The 21,524-nt window shown below is 40.8% G+C and overlaps 1 protein-coding gene across 2 annotated transcripts in view; it reads left to right on the forward strand.

The window, feature by feature from the left end:
* The window catches only part of LOC127434297 (semaphorin-5A-like), a 242,787-nt gene that overhangs the window by 139,885 nt on the left and 81,378 nt on the right, over nucleotides 1-21,524 (forward strand). For both annotated transcript variants that reach the window (XM_051686934.1, XM_051686935.1), the window contains exons 6-11: nucleotides 2,226-2,324; nucleotides 6,479-6,692; nucleotides 8,113-8,398; nucleotides 9,062-9,197; nucleotides 15,235-15,439; nucleotides 18,404-18,611. In XM_051686934.1, coding sequence (XP_051542894.1) covers nucleotides 2,226-2,324; nucleotides 6,479-6,692; nucleotides 8,113-8,398; nucleotides 9,062-9,197; nucleotides 15,235-15,439; nucleotides 18,404-18,611 — 1,148 coding nt within the window. The remainder of the gene's footprint in view (nucleotides 1-2,225; nucleotides 2,325-6,478; nucleotides 6,693-8,112; nucleotides 8,399-9,061; nucleotides 9,198-15,234; nucleotides 15,440-18,403; nucleotides 18,612-21,524) is intronic.

The following is a 21,524-nucleotide window of genomic DNA, read 5'->3' on the forward strand; positions in this document are numbered from 1 at the left end:
TTTCCTCCATCAGGGAACGGAGGTTACGACAGTAACCGAGACGTTTCTTAGACTATGATATGTCCTGTGACAGACATGTTTGGCTCAACTATGATCAGATTCAGAGAATGCAGATTGTGAATAATGCAGTAACTGAAAAAATCCACAATTTAATCAAAAAACTTAAAAGGCATTTTTCCTCAGGTTCAGTGTTGGCATAACTGCGTTTTGCCTTTGTAGGGCAGTATAAGTTAGCAATTTTCAGAAATAAGTAAGAAGTAAGAAATTCACAGAAATGATTAAGTAAGAAATTCACCAAAAGGTGTAAACACTGTGGCTCTGTGGTGCTATCAGAACATTTGTCACTTAGTACCACAGACATTTCATGCTATGATTTTAAAGACTATTGCACTTTTTGGTTATTTTACACATCACATGCTATTTTTTTTTTTTTATTATTATTTTTCAAAACAGCTCCATTAAGTGAAATCTTCGTATTATTGCCCCTTCTGCATACATTATCTTTGAGTTAGCTGATTCGAGAACAAAGGAAAGAGTTTGACTGAGTGGATGGGGTTTTATACACTTTGCTTTCTTTATAAAGCAAACAGTGCATAACAGCTACTATATTACACTATGGATTGTAGCCATCTGTCAGCAGTTTTCATAAACATGTCACATCGGAAGGCATATTAAATCTCAGTTTATTTACACATACAGCAAAGCATTGCCTCTCGGCCAAATTGCATTAGCAAATGTAAAGCATGCTTTTCTTTTTGAGACTCAGCTTAGTGCAGAGCAATGAAGGGCTTCACAAGTTAACAACCATTCTGATGAGGGAATAAAGTAGACCCCTCCAGCTCTGCCTTGGAACACCCTTAAATCAACACAAAGAGAGACGGGGTGACAGGGTTTCAAATACTTGAGGAAAGCGTGATTTACTGGCTTCTAAATTCTCAAAAAGCCTTGTAAAAACACACAGAACTGAGGCAGTACATTGGAAGGCAAGTCCTGCAGGTGGTGTTATATAGCTATAGATCTGATTGGAGGACAAATGCAACATTGTTCCTGTACTGTATGGGCTTTACATTTTTGGAAGCTGTCTCAGAGTCCAATATAATTTTTAGCGCTGTCAATTTCACATTAATTTAGTTTGATTAATTATATAAAACATATTGCATTATAAAAATGCAATTAATCATGCCTCCTGACCCGTACATAAAAGTATGTATTCAGAGCAATTCAAGCTTGTAACTTTTTGTTTTTCGAGGGGGAAGCAGCGGCAGTCAGCACGCCTCAAAAAACCTAACTAGCAGCACAGCCACAGATTGAGAGTCGGTGATACAGGACACAAGCTGGACAAACAGCAATAGAATGCAGAGATCTGGAGATGTGATTTTCAAAGTTTAAACTATTTTAGCTTGACACAGCATCCTAAAAATGCAGCACTGATGACACTGAAAAAACCATATGTGCGTAGACCGAAATAAAAATAGCACAGATGAAAAGCAAGAACGTGTCATGTGAAAACAGGACAGATTGAATAACTCAATTGGAAAATGGGTTGTTGTCAACTGTAGGGTTATGTTAAATAATATGGGAATAAACAAACAATATATTGACATCTAACAGCACTTTTTGTATTGTCTACTCATTTGACACGATGCAATATATTTCAATCTGAATATCTGAATTATTATGTATTACTTATATTTTATTATCTTTATTTGGGGGCATTTCTCAGCCAACATTTATATACACTTTTATTAGCTGTAATATCAAATACAGAGTAGGAGAAGAAAGCCTATTTGTAGAAAAATGAATGGGAGAAACTGTAATACCCCTGGCGGCTAGGAGTGGAAAGTCATGCCTTTCCGTTTAAAGAGCCAATGCCTTTTTTTTTTTTTTTAGCATTTATTTACTCTAGTCTAGAACATTTATAAACATTACTGTAACTGGACCTGCCTGTACAATACAATTTTTAAGTGTGATTTGAGCTAAAGAAGAACTAAATTAATGATATCATTGTCAGATTTGACATATGTTACTGAAACGTAATTGCGACAAACATGTTTGGAGATTTCAACCTTTCCCATTCAAGTAAATAAGAGCTGTACTTGTATACCTTTTACCTACATACAAAACAGCTGCCTGGGGGTGTTACCAAAATGGCCACAGAGTGGACTGACTTGCCTTAAACTGACTTTTTTTATATTTACGTTTCTTCTGTTTTTGTCTTTTCACAGGAAGAGTGTCAGAATTATATCCGTGTCCTGCTGGTCAATGGAGACAGACTGTTTACCTGCGGAACAAATGCATTCACTCCCATTTGCACTAATCGAACGGTAAAGAAAATGCACTGATGTACTTCATGTAATGCTTATGTAATGCAATGGTTTTATGACCTGATGCTAGAAAGACAGCTTTGTCCTTTGCTCTCTCCCACACGGACCTCTTTTGACATTTTCTTTGCTGTGTGGGTTGTGTAGCATAGCATGTGGCATTTCTACCAAAAGTCTGTGGTTTATTTCAATAACAGCTTCGTTGACAATAGTGTTTTGCCTTAGAAAATGCTTTCTAGAATTATTTTTATTTTTATATATATATATATAAAGTGGGTGCTCGAAGTATCTGTATACTGCTGTGTCTTTTGTGAAAAGTTCACACTTGTTATTCAGGTACTGTGCAAGCTTTTGCACTTTATCTGTGACAAATGTATCTAATGCATGGGTTGCATCATAGCCGCTGCATATCTCAAAAGGTGCCTGATTGAAAGATTAGCATCCCTGCCAAGCACATTTACTGACATTCCTATAATTCCCCTCACAATATCGTACTTTTCATTCATGCATGTAACTCTCTTGTGCATGGATCCCTGAATTTGAATGACTGGATAACTCTTCAATCCTTTCCTCAAACCTAATAATATTGATGACGGTCGGCTCGTATAAGATGACAATCATCTCCTCGGTGGCTCTTTGAAGGATAGCAGGAATTACTGACTCATAGCTGAATCACTCTAGGGATTTACCACCACGAGTACCTTGTGCCAGCAGGAAAGGACTTAGTACTGCATCGAGCCAGAAAGGCACGAGCAAAGAGTCAGTAACACACTTCTTTGTGTCCTTGTAATACCGCCAATAAAGCTACATCTTAAACAAATGACTATCGAGGCTGTAAAGTTGCTTAGTGTGTAGGGCAAACACAGCTGCCCGTGTCCTGAAGAGGCGTCTTTCAACTCGCTTCATTAATGTGCATTATGGATAGCGTGTCCATGTCTACTAAGGCTTCCGATTGCCATTTGTTAGGTGTTCCATCAATAAATGCCTTTCATCTTTCTTCGCACCCAGAAAAGTCAAATCCTTTCAAACGCTGGCTCAGACAGGAGTATATCCCTGGCACTGCCATTTCAAAAGTCTGCCTCGCCTTGCCAAACATGCAAATTTGCTCGACTTTACTGCCAGCTAAATGGGCTTGAGGTCCTGAAGGAAGCCGAGACTTCCAGCCATTTGCAGAGGTTTTCTTGGAGCCAACATCAAGGATAATCCCCTTTTACATTGATTACACAGGGCAAGTGTTGTGGCCCGTCAGCTGCTTGTAAGATAAAAGTGTTCAAGTGAGGCCACACAGGATCTAAACTGCATTCAGGACAGACTGATAGGGTTATAATCAACAAATGTGTAAGATTTCCTGTTATAAATTAAACTAGTCACTAAAGATATGACATCTCTAGCCACATATACTATATACTGTGGTCCCAAAAAATATTTGGACAATGTTAGACATCTAAGTCTTACTTAAAAATGTACAAATTTCATTGATTTTAATACTTTCTGACCAACAAAAGGAATGTGAATTACAGTATGTATGCTACATTTTTAACTTGCAGCATACAGTGTTTATTTTATGGGGTCATAGCATTTGCAACATAATACTCAATATTCACTACTCGTGAGCTACTCTTTTACTCTTACTTGAGCAGTTTTTAGGACAGGCACTTTTACTCTTCTCACACTAAATGTATTGGGGAAGTAACAGTACTTTTACTTGAGTATGATTTTTCAGTATTCTTTCCACCCCTGGTTATAATTTGAACTGTAATTTGATTTTTTCAAATGTTAGAAATGGTTAGACTTTTTGATGGCAAGGAATGTTTATGGCAAACAAGTGCACTGTCAGCCTGCCATTTCTGCTCTTGTTGTTAAACATTTTTAAATATGATGAACAGGATTTGCCTGTGCTCTCAAAGGAGCTAATACTGACTGGTCCTCAAATCCCCTTCCTTGTGAAAACAGAAGCCACCATCTAAACCAATGTGGTTCACTAATGACTTCTCCAGTGGTGCAGATGGAAAACTGTGAGGGTGTTTCCAAGGCCAGGCTGTGTGCCTGCATGAAGGAACATCAACATCGTATTGAAAAATGTAGATCAAGCATGAAAAGTTGCAACTATCTATCTATGAACTCAGTTCCTGTGATGGCATATCCCTTGTGCTTAACGTATACAAATGGAAATTACCTCCCTGTCATGGTAGCTTCCCTGTCCTGGCTAAATATTATGCTAAGCAAGAATCTAGGCTTTGCCATAAACTGCACATAAGGACAGAACGGATGTGTTGTGAATGATTAGCATTTAGCCATTGCAACCGCCACTAGCCGTGACAACGAAGTAATGAGATAAACATTTTTGTCGTCTTGCAAAATATCACACGACATGGCTGGAAGTAGGGCAAGCATCTCTGCTTTAATAAATGATTTGAATGGTGAAATAGTTTTTACTGCCACATCAGCTCCTTGCGAAAACAAACAGCATAACATTACATCATTACTCAAAAAACATCTTCAAGATATCCATCTCGTTTGTTTATGAAAATCTTGGCCAGTTTTGGGATATTTTCTCTTCCCAAACCCTATATAAACCAGTAGCTCATGCAAAATTACTGTGGGTCAGGTGAGAATGTTTGTATTCACTTGTCTGTGAAAACATATCAAAACAAATGAAAAGGAGAAGTGTCACGGTCCTGTCACCTTGTCATGTTGGGTTTTTGTCTGACGGGACCATGACATAATTTTTCCATGTTCTGTCTTGTGTTTCATGTCCTGTCTTTGTGTGAGGGCACAGGTCTGGTTGTGAGTTACCGCCGTGCGCGAGTTACTGCGTTTGCTCTCTGGTGATTTCACGGTCCTGTCATCTTGTCAGGTTGTGTTTTTGTCTGATGGGACCATGGCATCATCATTCCATGTGTTGACTTTTTGTGTTTTGTGTACGTTCTTTGTGTGAGTGCATGGGTCCGGTTGGGAGTTGCTGCCATGCTCTCTCCGGTGATCTCACGGTCCTGTCACCTTGTCAGGTTGGGATTTTGTCTGATGGGACCGTGACATCATCGTTCCCTGTTTGTTTTGTTCCAAGCGACGTTTTCTTCCTCATGTATTTCAGGTGCCGCTGGCATGCGGAATCATCGTTTGTATGGGAACCCTGATTGTTTCCATGGGAATGCTGATCATGCCAACTTTCAGCTGGCGAGTGGCACCTGTTCCTTGTTTGTTCATGCCTATATTAATCACCTCATGTGCCATGTCCTTGGCTGGTTTGTTGGATGTTAAATGTAGTTCAGCGTTGACTGAATGGAGTTATATGTAGTTCTCTGAATGTGCTTCATTATAGTAAGCTGTTTGATGTGAAGTAACTTACCTCACTCGCTCTGCCTAATTGGTCCTGTCTCGTGTATTTGTTGGTTGCCCACCTCTGCCCGCATGTCGGGTGTGTGGTTGCCTTCCAGTTTGCTGCATGTCAGCGGATCTTCCACAGAGAATACTTAATCTCTGCCCATGTGTCGGGAACATGGATTCTTTCCAGTTTGCTGCATGTCAGTTAAGCTTCAGTGGAGGATTCCACAAATTTATCCTCGATATCCACAGTGAATATTCTTATTTATTGTAAATAAATCCTTTGAACTATTCCTCTGCATTTGGGTCTGTTTCTTACTGACGCTCGTTACAAGAAGTGTATACAGTATGCCGTGTTTCCAACTTCTAAAGAAAAGGATTTTTGCAGTATACTGTATAAATCTGCTTCTTTCATTTGCTTTTGTCTTTTTTTCAGTAAAATATCTAAACATCCTTTAAAACAAGATATATTTACTTGAGAAACAAAATTGTGTCCCATTGGCAGATTTTTATTTCTTGTTTTGAATATAAACCTCCCAAATAAAAAAATAAAAAAAACCTGTTTTCCAATAAAAAATTAACTTAATTCAAGATATATTCTGAATATATCTTCACTTTATATGTTCTGAAAACAATACATTGTTTTAATATATTATGCAATTTTGCTTCTCAAGTAAGTGCATCTTGCTTTAAGGATGTTTATTTATTTTTATTATTATTATTATTATTATTATCATTATTATTATTGTTATTGTTATTGTTATTATTATTATTATTATTATTATGTGTTAAGATATCTCTGAATTCACTCTCTTTGTCTCTCTGAAACACAGCTGACCAACCTAACCGAGATCCACGATCAAATCAGTGGAATGGCGAGGTGCCCCTATAACCCTCTGCATAATTCTACCGCCCTCATCACTTCCAGTGGTGAACTGTATGCTGCCACAGCGATGGACTTTTCCGGCAGGGACCCAGCAATTTACCGCAGTCTGGGAGGACTCCCCCCTCTGCGCACTGCCCAGTACAACTCCAAATGGCTCAATGGTAGGCCTGAGCTATGGGACGAGAGATATAATTTAATTTGAATTATGTCATTAACAGCAAATGGAAAGTCATTAAAAACAGAATAATCAGGAGACTCTCAAGGGCTTTGGACAAATTTAACAAAAATGAATTATTGCTCTCTCTTTGCATTTCATGAATGTATGGCATACATGTTGTTTTTTTGTAGACTTTGATCTTTCCATCTTAGATACATATTCTTCCAAAATGAAATAATTGTCTAGGCAGATGGCTTTAAAATTGGGTTAAGCCATTATCAGAAAATCTGGACAGAGAAGGATTTTACTTGATTTACTTTAAAAGAAAATTGAAAAATTACCTTTTGCCAATTTATTTTTTCCTCTTCACTTCATGTTGTCAAATGTCCTAAGCTCCTCAGCACAAAAGATTGTATTAAATCACAGTCAATCACTTTGCCTATAACAGTTGATCTTTTTTTTTCTTTTTTTTTTTTTTTTGCCTTAGAGAAAATCAAACTCATTGTGATCATTGGTTTTGAATGAAGAATGATAATTAAAGCTGAAGTCTGTAGTTTTTCAGTGTTAAAATAGTTACTCAAATCTTAATATGCAGAGGTAATTGTAAGTAAGACATTTCTAGATTGATTTCCCTCTGTGGTACTATTAAAATATTAATCATATATTTAGCTTTCTGTTCTTGGCTGACAGAAATGGAACCTGACATGGTCTTCTGCTGCTGTAGTGCATTCGCCTCAATGTTCAACGTGTTGTGCATTCTGAGATGCTACAGTATTCTGCTCACAACAGTTGTACAGAGTGGTTATCTGAGTTACCATAGCCTTTCTGTGAACTCGAACCAGTCTGGCCATTCTCCGTTGACCTCTCTCATCAACAAGGCATTTCCATCTGCAGAACTGCCACTCACCAGATGTTTTTTTGTTTTTTGGCACCATTATGAGTAAACTTTAGAGACTGTTGTGCGTGAAAATCCCAGGAGATCAGCAGTTACAGAAACACTCGGCCAGCCTGGCAACAACAATCATGCCATGGTCTAAATTACTGTGATCACATTTTTCCCCATTCTGATGGTTGATGTGAATGTTAACTGAAGCTCCTAAACCTGTATCTGCATGATTTTATGCACTGCACTGCTGCCACACAATTGGCTGATTAGATAATTGCATAAATAAGTAGGTGTACAGGTGTAATAAAGTGGTCACTGAGTGTACACTTCTGCTTTAAACGCATAGGCTTACTTTAATAATTTCTTGACCTAACCTCTTTCTTCACCTACGAAATGACTTTGTCCATTACCTAAGGATTAGGAAAAGCATCTTCACATTCATACAAATGATAGATCATTATTCGTGCTCTTTAGCTCTATGAGTGTTCCATGTGTTATAAATCACTGTGGTTCTATCTCCTATTTCTCTCAAACTCAGAGCCCAACTTCGTTTCCTCCTACGACATCGGCAATTTTACCTACTTCTTCTTCCGTGAGAATGCGGTGGAGCATGATTGCGGCAGGACGGTGTTCTCTCGTGCCGCCCGGGTTTGTAAGAATGACATCGGCGGGCGTTTTCTGCTGGAGGACACCTGGACCACCTTCATGAAGGCACGACTTAATTGCTCACGACCAGGCGAAATTCCATTTGAGTACAACGAGCTGCAGAGAACCTTTTTCCTGCCTGAGCTGGAGCTTCTTTATGGGATCTTCACCACAAATGTGTGAGTAAAGCACTGATTGATCATAACACACAGGCCCAGGCAATTGGTCAGTTTTTAAGAAATCTGTTATGATGATCAGAAGGTCTCATACTTCAGAGGTCAGTTTATGCTCATTAGCTCCAGTGAGATTTAAATTCTGAAAATGTAAGGGATTTGCTGCCAGCAAAGGGCTGCTTTTAATTAGTGGCTAAGGCAAGCATCACCATGGGCTTTTTTAACTTGGGCCAGTAAGCAACCACCTAGCAAACACACAGAACACCACAGAGAACACCTAGGAATGCTCTAGCAAACACAAGCACATGCTAAAGAACATTCAGAAAACCTTAGCAACTGCATAGCAGTTCTCTGGCAACCTCCCACAACCTCATTGTGAAATGATGCGCTGGCAAGCACCACTTACATTTTCTTCTGAAAATGTAAACATTTTTGCTGTGGTGTGAGATATATGGGGACACTATGATTTTGACATCATACATTTACCCTTTAGATATATTTTAGCTTTTTTGCTTTTATCTCTCTGGTAATGTGACTCTGTATCACAGTCAGCAACAGACATATCCATTTTTCGCATTATGGCCCACTATGCTTTAATGATTGTCAGGGTGTAAATAAAAGTGTGTATTTGTGTGTGCTAACGGTCTACCACTTTGAATCTGTTCTTAGGAACAGCATTGCCGCATCAGCAGTGTGTGCCTTCAATCTGAGTGCAATTACCCAAGTGTTCAGTGGACCTTTCAAGTACCAGGAGAATTCTCGCTCAGCATGGCTGCCCTACCCCAATCCCAACCCTGACTTCCAGGTAAACACCCAGTGAAAGACAACCACTTTACACTGTTAAAAATGTGAGGTATTTCCAACTGATAATTATTAATGACTCTGTGGTGATGGGGGCGTGGCCGAGTGACGTCTGTGTAGAGCAAGGCCGGGAGAGATAGAACGGTAGGATTGACACCCCTGGGAAATTATCTCTAACAGCTGTTTGTGTTTGCAGTGAGAGCTGAGAGGGATAAAATAGCAGTCCAGACCACCAGAGGTGAGAGAGAGAGTGAGAGACACACGAACCTGGCTGTGTGAGTGATCGGCTGTGCTGAAAAGCATTAGTGTGTGAGTATACTGAAAAGTATAAGGAATAAAGACTTACGTTGAATTGGTTGTCCAGCTCCCTCTTCCTCCTTGAAAGAAAGTTAGAGAACTGTCACAGTTGTGCTGAAACCCGGGATTAGGAGGAAGAAATGCCTTCATGGATTCCTCACCGCTGTCTCAAGTATTCAAGACCATCACCAGCATCCACCAAGCCCAACTTCAGTCTCTGCTTGACCTGTGCAAGGAACAGGAGCAGCAGTTCCAGGCGCTCATCCAGGCTCAAGCGGAGGACTAGCAGGTACTACGGAGCTTGCTACACCAGGAGGGGTCTTCAGCCGTGACCCCCGACCCACCTATGGCCATGCTGCACGTCACATTTTCCAAGATGGGACCTCAAGACGACCCAGAGGCTTTCGTCGAGCTCTTCGAGTGGACGGCGGATGCATGGATGTGGCCGTGGTCCCAGTGGGCGGCCCGCCTACTGCTGCTGTTGTCCGAGGAAGCCCAACTCACGGCCCAACAAATTCCTGCGGCCAATCTCCTGGGGCAACGGGTCAGCTGCAGCCTAGAACAACATCGGCAGCACTTCTGCTCGTAGACGCTTGGCGAGTGCAGCCACCTGTTCGCATTCACCCAACAGCTCCTTGACATCTGCTGAAGGTGGCTGCTGGCTGAAGTACATGATGCCAAGGGAGTGCTCGATCAGTTGGTAATGGAGCAATTCAACACCCGGCTACCGAAAGGAACGGCAGAATGGGTCCAGTGCCACCACCCATCGTCGCTGGATGAGTCGGTCCAGCTGGCTGAGGACCATTGGGTGGCATATTTGGGGGCCGGTGAGCCCTCTTAATCTCTCTCGCCCTCTCTCTCTCCTCCATCCCCCTCTCCTTCCGCTCATCCTGTTCCTGTTCCCCGGAAATGGGGAATCCCTACCCCAAAACTGGTTCCCTGGTCCCATGGGCTGTTCAACTCTAACCCTCTCCGCTCTCCCCCAACAGGCTGGCAAATCCGCTGCCATGGGTGTGGGCGTGATGTCTGAACCGGTCTGCTGGCGCTGCGGGGAACCTGGGCATTTCCAGGACCGATGCCCAATGATGGAGGTGGAGACATTGGTCAGGGTCCCGATGCGCCACAGGCCGCCCCTGATCGAGCAGGAGCATTCTGGATACCTGTGAGTATTAAGGGGGGTACAAATAAAGCCTTGGTGGATTCAGGTTGTAATCAGACCTCCCTTCACCAAAGCTTGGTTCAATCCGAAGATTTGGATACAAGCCATTGGGTGAAGGTAAAGTGTGTGCACGGGGATATCTAAAATGACCCCATAATGACAGTCACTTTTCAATTTCGGGGACAAAAACATAGTGTCGAGGCTGCGGTTTATTTCCGCCTCACCCATCCACTAATCTTGGGAACGAATTGGCCAGCATTTACTACCTTATTAAGGGGAATGTGTGTGGATGGGTCCTGCAACAAAGCGTATCGATGTGTGGTGTGTGACTCACTGGCTGGGGAGGCATAGCCAGGGCTGTCTACGTAAGCTCCACGTCAGAGTGACATAAGGGAGGGGAAGTCACAGCTTCCCCAGCACTTAGAGGATTCCCTGCTGGGGATTTCCCTCTGGAGCAGATGCGAGACAAGACCCTTAGGCACGTCTTTGATCAGGTGAAAGTGATTGATGGTCAAAGCCAGCCAGACAGATGTTGCACTAGCATATCCGTATTTTTCAATTATCAAGGATCGGTTGTATCGAGTGATGCAGGATGCTTAGACAAAGGAGGATACAACCCAGTTGTTAGTACCGAAGAGAATAACATTTCCAGATGGCTCATTATAATCCAATGGCGGGTCTCTTAGGGCAGGGAAAAACACTAGACCGTCTGATGTTCACAGGTGGTGTGCGGCATGCCGTGAATATCAGTTGGTGAATCCCGAGGCCACACCAAAAGCGCCATTGCACCCTCTCCCATTGATCGAGGTTCCCTTTGAAAGAAATAGCATGGACCTTGTCGAGCCAATAGAGCGGACCACTCATTGGTATCTAGCTCTTCAGACTTTTAAGTTTGAGGTGGTCTACAGGCCAGGGGCGCAGATGGCTGGGGTGTAATTCCTCTCTAGAAATGGGGGGGGGAGGAGTAAGTCACAGGGCAGATGGCTCCCCGGCCTGAGTCAGGCGATGGTGGTATGTGGTGACGGGGGTGTGGCCGAGTGACGTCTGTGGAGAGCGAGGCCGGGAGCAGACGGAAGGATTGACACCTGTGGGAAATTATATCTAACGGCATTTTGCGTTTGCAGTGAGAGCTGAGAGGGATAAAAGAGCAGTCTAGACCACCAGAGGAGAGAGAGAGAGAGTGACACACGAACCTGACTGTGTGTGTGATCGGCTGTGCTGAAAAGCATTAGTGTGTGTATATACTGAAAAGTATAAGGAATAAAGATTCACGTTGAATTGGTTATTCGGCTCCCACTTCCTCCTTGAAAGAAAGTCAGAGAACTGACACAGACTGGTTGCATCATTTTGCAACGTTCATTTCTTTGTGCACATACTCATTATATTGAATCTGTCCACTTTTCTCTGTACATATAGATTTTGTGCTGAATTTAAGAGGGTGACTCCTTCATAGCAGTTGTGAAAATGACCAAAATTACGTAATGATTGATAAAATCTGTTTTCAAACTTATAACATATATGTTATATTGTGCTGATGTTTCTTTCTTATTTTACTGAACATTAATTTTTACAGTGCATAAGCATCCAGCTGCTTCAATAGTGCTCTTTTGGTCGGCAATACTCCGTAAACAACCAGAAGAATAATTGACTTTCTCACCTCAGAAACCACCGATGTCTGACGCCCATGCCCAATTAAAATGAGATGGCAACTGATGTTGCTGGTTTTATTGCCTCATGTTTTTGCCTGATTATTCTCAGGTTACAAAAAAATTTGAATAATATATGAGGTGAATTTTTATTTTTTCTGAACACTGTCCAATTACCCAAAGTCTGATATTGTTGATTAAAACATAGAAAAGACCAAGGTTCAATCACTTTTTCTTAAGCATCTCTTATGGTCATTAATGTGCCTCCATTTCCATGATAAGAGCTAATAATGCCCATATTCATCTCCTGTGGAATACTGCTGTTTCAAATAACTTCACCTTAGTGACTGATTTTGAAGAGAATTTAGTTTTAAAACTCTCTTCAAAAATCCATTTTCATGGTCAAACTCTAGTGACCGTTATGCTTAAAAAAAGAAATGAATGAATTAATGGGTGTTTAAAGTTTTCACCTTAAGTGGCTTATAATAGCTTTGAAGCTACAGTAGTAGGGCAGTTAAATGTGTTTTAATGTAGCGTGAGACCCATAACCCTGGGAGACTCCATAACAGCTTGACTACCATATCTAAACCTTTTAAAAAATGTCTGATCAGTGTAGCCTGTATTTCATTTCTAGATATGCTGAATCAGAGTATCTAATCTGGCTTACTGAAGCTGATCTCTTTGTGACCTGATAATTAATTTTCTTAGGTCCGCATGAGGAAAAAAGATGTCTTTGACTTCATTTTCCTTCAAAGGGAATTGCTTTGAACCATAGGTGTTTAATGGTATGAGGAGCCTCACTTTATCTAGCTTGATTTGACATCTTCATCAAGGAAGACTCTGAGGGCGGAGACAGGTGAGGCTCGATGAAGGCAGGCGGAGCCAGGTGAGGCTCGACGAAGGCAAGCGGAGCCAGGTGAGGCTCGAGGGGCGGAGCCAAGGAAGGCGGAGCCGTGAGAGGCTCGAGGGGCGGACCCATGGAAGGCGGAGCCGTGGGAGGCTTGAGGGGCGGAGCCATGGAAGGCAGAATGTGACCGGGAACTGACCTCCATGGCCGAGAGCACAGGCAGTGACCGGAGAATGGTCTCCATGGTCGTGAGTGCTAGCATTGACTGGGGAGCAGGAGTCCTTTTCCTTTTCCTTCTCCTCCTCCTCCTCCTCCTCCTCCTCTTCCGGACAGCTGGGAGCACTGTTGCGGGAATGGCCTCCATGTCCGAGGACACTTGCACTGGGATGGTCGAGGCTACAGGCATTGGCTCTGGGACGGCCGAGGCTACAGGCGTTGGCTCTGGGACGGCCGAGGCTTGCAACGCTGGTTCTGGGAGGGCCGAGGCTTCAAGAACAGGCTTGTTGGCCGTGGAAGGCGTGGGCACTGGCTCGTTGGCCGTGGCAGGCGTGGGCACTGGCTCGTTGGCCGTGGGAGGCTTGGAGCAAGGAGTCGTGGATGCAGGTTTTGGCCCGGGGTTCCCGCCATAATCCACTGTGTAAGGAGAACCGCAAAGTTCCAAAGCCTTCACCACATACTCACAGAGTGTCCAGTGAGGATCAGCCGGAGGCATCAGTTCCTTCAGTGCACTATTCAGACCAGTCCGGAAGAAAACCACCAGAGAGCGGTGAGGATAGTGCACAGACATGATCCTCCACTGGACAGTCCCCTTGTCTGAGGCTGAGAATTTGGACAGACGCTAGATCCATATTTGGTCAGTCTTTCTGTAACGCAGGCAGGTGAGGATTAAGGATCTAAATGCAGCTTTAATTAAACAAAGTTAAACAAGGTAACTCAGAATATAAAGAAACAAACACAGGGAACAAGGCCCAGAGCATAAAGTAAAACATGAAAAGACTGACAAAGAAACCAGGGGAAACAAGGGCTTAAATACACAAGGGAAAACAAGGGAACGAGGAACACCTGAGGAAACAATCAGGGTAAACCAATCATAAAATGAAACTACAAAAGGACTACAAAACTAACACAGGAAACAGGAACGGGGAACTAAGCAACAAGAAATTCAACATAAAAGTCTAGGCACAACCAGGGAATGTGACACCTGCACTCATCTCCAACTGATTGATGTTGTATATATGTGATCCAGGATAGACTGGATGTTTTGTTAGGCAAGCTAGTATTTTTTCTCTCCATATCATCTTATTGAAGGAGCAAAACAGAAACATACTCAAAATAAATACACAAACGGAGACAAGAATGCTTGACCAATACGTTGCAAGCATGCACACTGTTGTACTGTGCATCCTTAATGTGCATTACTGTGGGGGTAACAAACCCCAGTGGTCAAGGGGGAGACAGAGTTGCCATTAAATGTCTGTGCCATTAAACCAGATTTGTTATCACGTAGCTAGCTATAAACATATTGACAGTTTAACTAACTTAAACTAACTTACTTAGCAAGACTATCTTCAAACAGTTGCTCAGCCATGACAATAGTTAAATGAGAATACTGAGCAGAGAAGAATACAGTAAACGCAAATGCTGCTATAGCAGCCCTTGACAATGCTGTGAATGCAAAGCATACTTACATTGTGAATTTCCCACAATTCAGAATGCGGCATTGCAACCTCATGTGAAATTAAGAGTAAGGATAAAAAAGTACCCACTATTAAACCTACTCTTAAAAGTAAATTTTCTCCAAAAATGTACTGAATTAAATGTAACGGAGTAAATGTAACATGTTACTACTCACCTCTGGACCAGGCTGTGAAATAAACCAACTAAGAACCTGCTTTGCCAGACTGGGAGACCAGCTTTACCAGTTTAAACCAGCAAAACATTTTGGTTGGTTTAAACTTTATTTTATTTATTTATTTATTTATTCAGTAGGGATTTCGTTTATATATATACTTGTATTTCCCGGGCTGTTAAACCTGCAATCTTTTCTTATCAGTTGTGTCTCTTTCTTTGTGTATCTATCTTTCCTTCTCAGTGTGGCACTATAGATTATGGCTCCTATGTAAACCTAACGGAGAGGAATTTGCAAGATGCTCAGAAATTCATTCTGATGCACGAGGTGGTACAGCCTGTTGTTCCTGTGCCATACTTCATGGAGGACAATGTGCGCTTCTCCCATGTGGCTGTGGACGTAGTGCAGGGCAAAGACATGCTCTACCACATCATTTATCTAGCCACAGGTATAGTAGTACCAGATCACATCTTTATAGAAAGAAAGGGCTGATCGATAGGCAGTGTTACCATTAATTTACATTAATTATAGGCTAGAATAAGCAGAGTATAAGATGTAGCTAACTAATTAAAGTAATTGTTCACCCAAAAATACAAATTCTCTCATCAATTACTCACCCTCATGCCATCCCAGATGTGTATGATTTTCTTTCTATGATTTTTAGAAGAATATCTCAGCTCTGCTGGTCCATACAATGCAAGTGAATGGTGGCCAAAACCTTGAAGCTCCAAAAAACACATAAAGGCAGCATAAAAGTAATCCATATGACTCCAGTGGTTAAATCCATATCTTTTTAAGGGATCTAATTGATTTTGGGTGAGAACAAACTAAAATATAGCTTCTTTTTTACTAAGTCTTGACATTAGCAGTCTCCATGGTGATCATGATTTCAAGCTTAATTGCACATGTTTTTTGTAGCTTCGAAGCTTTGGTCACAATTCACTTGCATTGTGAAGACCTGCAGAGCTGAGGTATTATTTTAAAAATATTTGTTTGTTTTCTGCAGAAGAAAGAAAATCATACACATCTGGGATGACATGAGGGTGAGTAAATAATGACAGAATTTTCATTTTTTTTTTGGAGAACTATTCCTTTAAGGTTAATGACTTGCAGTGTGAGTCAGTTGGCCAAATGCAAATGTGGCAAGTACAATAAACAGCAGTGTTCAGATATTTATGACTCTACTGTTGCACTTGCTCTACTAATACTGCACTACAAAGACAAAAAGAAATGAATATGCCAACACTGAAACAGAGAGACGTGGTTTCGAAGTTACTTGATTTGGGATTTTATAGAACAGCAATTTTCACGCTCTGTTTTATCTGAATATGAGCATCATTGATCCTTACTCATCTAGCACATGATAGATCAAAGTTTAAGAAACCCATTTTTATCATATTTTATTTTATGACCCTTTTTTTTTTTTTTTTTAAATGTGTAGTTGGTGTTTTTTGCCTCTACACAGCAGAACGGCCTACTTTCTAGCATAGCTAATGCAATTTTCATTTGAGTCCATTTGTTTTGACAAAGGCTACAATGGAAGTGGCTCTGATGTTTTTGGATATCTAATTTGGGGTTCGTTCATGCATGGACAGATATTCAGTACAGATGCATGTTATTATTTGTTTTTGTAAATGTGCACACATATGGGTTGTTGCAGGTCTGCAGTCTATTCACACATATATGGTTCATTTTAATGTTTAAAAAGCAGATCTGAGGAGGTAAAAAAAGATCTGGGCATTAAAGCTTGTAATATGAAAGTAGTCAGAAAATCCCAGGTGGCTGGCTTCTCATTAAACCCACAGCCTATTAGAATGTTACATCTACCATCAAAACTTTGTGTAATAAAGATGTCTGCATTGCCATAAGGGGAAGCACAGGGGAAAACTGGCCCGAATAATTGGTGGCCCATTTGAATCATTGGCCTTTGAAGCAAGCAACAGTTGGTCACCAAGCTGAATAAAGGCATTAGACACATAGAAGCGATGAAACATCAAAGGCAGCATGTGCTTACACAGACAAGAATGTACTGTAAGCTGTCATTTGTTCTGCAGATGTGCACCAGTCCCTGAAAAACTCAAAGTCTGTCTGTTCTGCACCGCTGAAAAGCCCAGTGAACGTCTAGTTACCTGTCAAACAGAGAAGATTAAATTACAGGGAGACACTTGTTGTAGAAGAATTGTGTAAAATAAACACTTGTTAAAGGGAGTGAAACACTTGTTTACTTATATTTTACATAAACATACAGGACAATCAGGGTTTAAAAGCTATGTTTGCAAATTTGGTGATCTTAGTTAGTTAGTTAGTTAGTTAGTTGGTTAGTTAGCTGGTTTGTTGGTTAGTTAGCTGATTAATTAGTTAGTTGGTTAATTCTTTCTTCTTTTTTTTTTTGTTTTTTGTTGTTGTTGTTATTGTTGTTGTTGTTTGTTTTTTTGTTTCTTTGTTTTTACAATTAATCCTGAGGCCAAATAGTAATGCTTAGAGTACCATGACATTTTTGGAATCCACCAACTATTTTGGATATTGTCAGGGGTCAGTGCTTCATGCTGATATAACAATGTTCTCATTGTTTGTCTAGTCTATCATTCAATTAAAGCTAAAAATGAAACAATCACTTCCCTTGAATTTCAAGATGAGAACATACAACCACAGTCAAAGGATTTCAGTGGTGGCATTAAATAAGTCTTTTGATATAGCACTCCTCTGTGTAGTGTTTTTGTAGAGTTAGCCTGAATTAAATTCATGCCAGACAATAATAGCTTGAAGTGTGAGGAACGTTGCTGGAATTTCACAGTTGAATGGAATAAAATAGAATGCTAAAGCTTGATTTGGCAAGGCCAATGACCTAATCAGTGGCTCTTGTAGTATCTATAAGTTTATTTCACACACCGATTTGAAGAGAGGAGAAGAATAACACCAAATACTCCAAGGATAAAACAGATAGTATATAGGTTATCAACCCAATCCTGTTCACTCTTTGTGACAATATGAGACCCGTGAATGCTCTCTATGGATTCAGCTGTCGCATAGACCCCATGCTTTCCAGAGGATGTATGTAACTTTTGAAAAGGTGAATCTGGTGATAATTCTACCCTGCTTTTGATTACACAAAAGCCATGCTTTAGAGAGGATAATGAATCTTTTCTTGAAAGTAGCCCGCCCTGTTTGCCCTTTCTGATCCAAATAGCACATCCATATTTAACTTGACAACCCAGGTGGCACACTTACCACTTTTATAGAATTTTCATGTGATCAGAGAGGTCATGCTTCTCTGCAAGTACTCTGACATAATTTCCTTCTAATCTCACCAGGTTATCAGAGATGTCCCACCTGATCACCTAAACTGATTCCCCCACTTACTCTCCTTTTTCTCTCACAGTCCAACACACTTGTCTCTCTTTCTGCCCGCCAGATTACGGCACCATTAAGAAGGTGCTCTCTCCGCTGAACCAGACCAAGGGCAGCTGTTTACTGGATGAGATTGAGCTCTTTCCCCCAAAAAAGCGGCAGCCAATCCGCAGCCTCCTCATACTTCACAGCCGCAGTGAGCTGTTTGTGGGTGTCAAGGATCAGGTCATCAAAATCCCACTCATGCGCTGCAACTTCCACAAGTCTAGAGAGTGAGTACTGCATACTTTTTCAGCATATGGGCATACAAACTCGCAGCACCTGATATTGCATGTGCAGTCCTAGGGGCCATTCAGACCGAATGTGTTGTTGCGCTAAAAAAAGTTAGATGCAGTGCAATGCATGGAACGTAGGTGCCTTGAGATGTGCTTTTAAAAGTTATTGGGGAAATGTCTAAAACCATTGGAATTGAGTTTATTTGTAAAGACAAAATGAAATAAAAATTAACCATGTAAACTTTCTTATTAAGTGTCTCTGGGCTGATTGTGCACAATTTATCCATGCACATTATTCTAAAGAAAAAAAAATCATTATCATCCAAAGTTGATAACTGTCTTCATTTCTAACATTTTTTTTCTGTTTGTTTACCAAAACTGTGCAAGCATGAAAAAAATTATATCAACAAATAAGTTCATTACTTTACTATTCAATCAAATCCTGAAGGGTAAATTCAAGTCTTGCCTTACATTATTATTAAATCGTTATTAAATGTGTCACATTAAGTTAAATGTGAAGCAGTTTTGTGTTGTTATTAATAACACCTAAATGTAGATTACTGATAAGATAAATGATTCTACTCATTTTACTACTGTTGGCATGTCTGTAAATCAATTTTACATTAAAGAAAAATGGTGAAATCAGTAAGAACTTGTGCCAGAGGGCAACAAAGAAAAATCATCATGTTTGACAGTATGCCTCCAGGCTTTAATATGTAGTGCACTTCTCTAATCTCTGCTCATAAGGGGAGATGGCAGTGTGTTCTTCATCTCTCCATTTGCATACCAATGAAAAGCACTGAGTTATGTGAATATGGGCTGAAATTTGCCAGATAAGCTCTTTCTAAACTGGTTAAGTAGTTTAGAGATGGGAGAGATCAACTACACACACCTCTAGGCCCTCTGACACAAAAATGGAGAGCTGATACAATTTTTTGTTCATAAACACACACTTGCCATAATGTTGCTCTTTAAAAGTGAATGGTTTAGACTGCTAACATTCTCATAGCAGAACTGATCATAATTCTGTGTCACTGTACTCAGTCACAGACATTACATCAATGTAGGCTTGGCTTCATCTTTACATCAGTGCTGATGACGTCTGATAGTCCTCAATGAGCTTGTTAAAAGGGATAGTTCACCCAAAAATGAAAATTCTCTCATCATTTACTCACCCTCATGCCATTCCAAATGTGTATAACTTTCTTTCTTCTGCAGAACACAAACGAAGATTTTTAGAAGAATATTTCAGCTCTGTAAGTCCATACGAAGCAAGTAAATGGGTGCCAAAAGTTTGAAGCTCCAAAATCCACATGAGGGCAACATAAAAGTACTCCAGATGACTCTGGTTAAATCCATACCTGTTTAGTATATCTCAGAGCCGTTCTCTGTTTCTGATAATCACAACTAAGCTATTAACAAAACTCAAGGGTAATATTGCTGAATTAAAGGTATAGCTCACCCAAAAATAAAAATTCCCTTTTCATTTACTCACCCTCATGCCATCCCAGAGGTGTTTATTTTATTTTAATTTTTTTTTTCTGCAAAGCACAAATTAAGATTTTTAGAAGAATGTTTCAGCTCTGTAGGTCCATACAATGCAAGTGAATGGTGGCCAGAACTTTGAAAGTCCTTATATCACATAAAGGCATCATCAAAATAATTAATCCATGTCTTCTGAAGCGATCCAATCGGTATTGGGTTAGAACAAACCAAAATCTAACTCTTTTTTTCTCTGTACATCTTGCCATTGCATTCTCTAGGCACCATCATGATTTCAAGCTCATTTACACTTCCTAGGGCTTGACGCACACACAGAGCACTAAATGGCTCTATAGGAAGTGTAATCCAGCTTGCAATCACGATCGCCAAGGAGACTGTTGTCAAGATACATAGTGGAAAAGAATGCAAAAGCAAGCAATATTTATAATAAGATGCATGCATGCTCTATAAGTTTCACTGTTTTCACTGTTGGGTCATTGTAACATTCAAGGAAGGGAGGGAAAGTAGGACACAGGAAACTTGGGCTTCAACTCTGTAACACATCAATGGAAAGGAGGAGGCGAGAACCGGCTTAACAATATAAATAATATTTTAATAATTAACTTAAACCAAAAGACACAAACACACACAGGTGTCGGACAGCTGTCCGTAACTCTCTCTCCACCGCACTGCCATCTCCAGTCGGCCTTATCCCTCTCGGGATAATCAGCCCAATTATGGGCCGGGTGTGCGGACTCACGACCTGGCCCCGTCCACCGCCCTGCTACAAACTCAAAGGTATAACTTTTAATAAACAACTCAAAGGACTTTTCAGCAGTACACTCTTTAGCTTAACTCAAGATAGTCTTTTTCGGACGGGTCGCTCTCTCTCCCTTGTGGTCCTTTTTTATTGCTCTCCCCAGTGCTTACTGCAACCAGAAACAGGTGTTAGACATTATAGCGCTCAGGTGTGTGCACCCTTACCGTTTTCTCTCTCTCTCTCCAGATGAACGCTCGACCACGCCCCCAACCGCCACAGTCATATCACACATTTTTATCATTTTATCATGTTTCTGTTTCTGTAGCATTGCGTTGGGTCGCTCTGCACAGTGTGAAATCTCATTGGTAAAAAATCCTATTCTACATAACTGAAAACATCAAATGAGTTCTGATTGGCTGTGATTGTGTCAAGCTGCGTTCACTGTGGATAGACACATTTTTTGCCTCTGGAAAATCATGGCTTTACACCTGTGTAGGACACAATTTTATGATTAAACAGGCTTTTTTTGTTGCTGCACCTTTAAAATTTCTATGTAAACATTGTTTTCACCTATGAAATGAAAAAAAGAGCTTTGCTGCTCGTATTCATGGGCCCCTTCGAAGGTATTTGCAGAGCGTCGGGTGCTGCACACAGCCAGGAACAGCACA

The sequence above is a fragment of the Myxocyprinus asiaticus genome, chromosome 44 (assembly GCF_019703515.2).
Source record: "Myxocyprinus asiaticus isolate MX2 ecotype Aquarium Trade chromosome 44, UBuf_Myxa_2, whole genome shotgun sequence".
NCBI lineage: Eukaryota > Metazoa > Chordata > Actinopteri > Cypriniformes > Catostomidae > Myxocyprinus > Myxocyprinus asiaticus.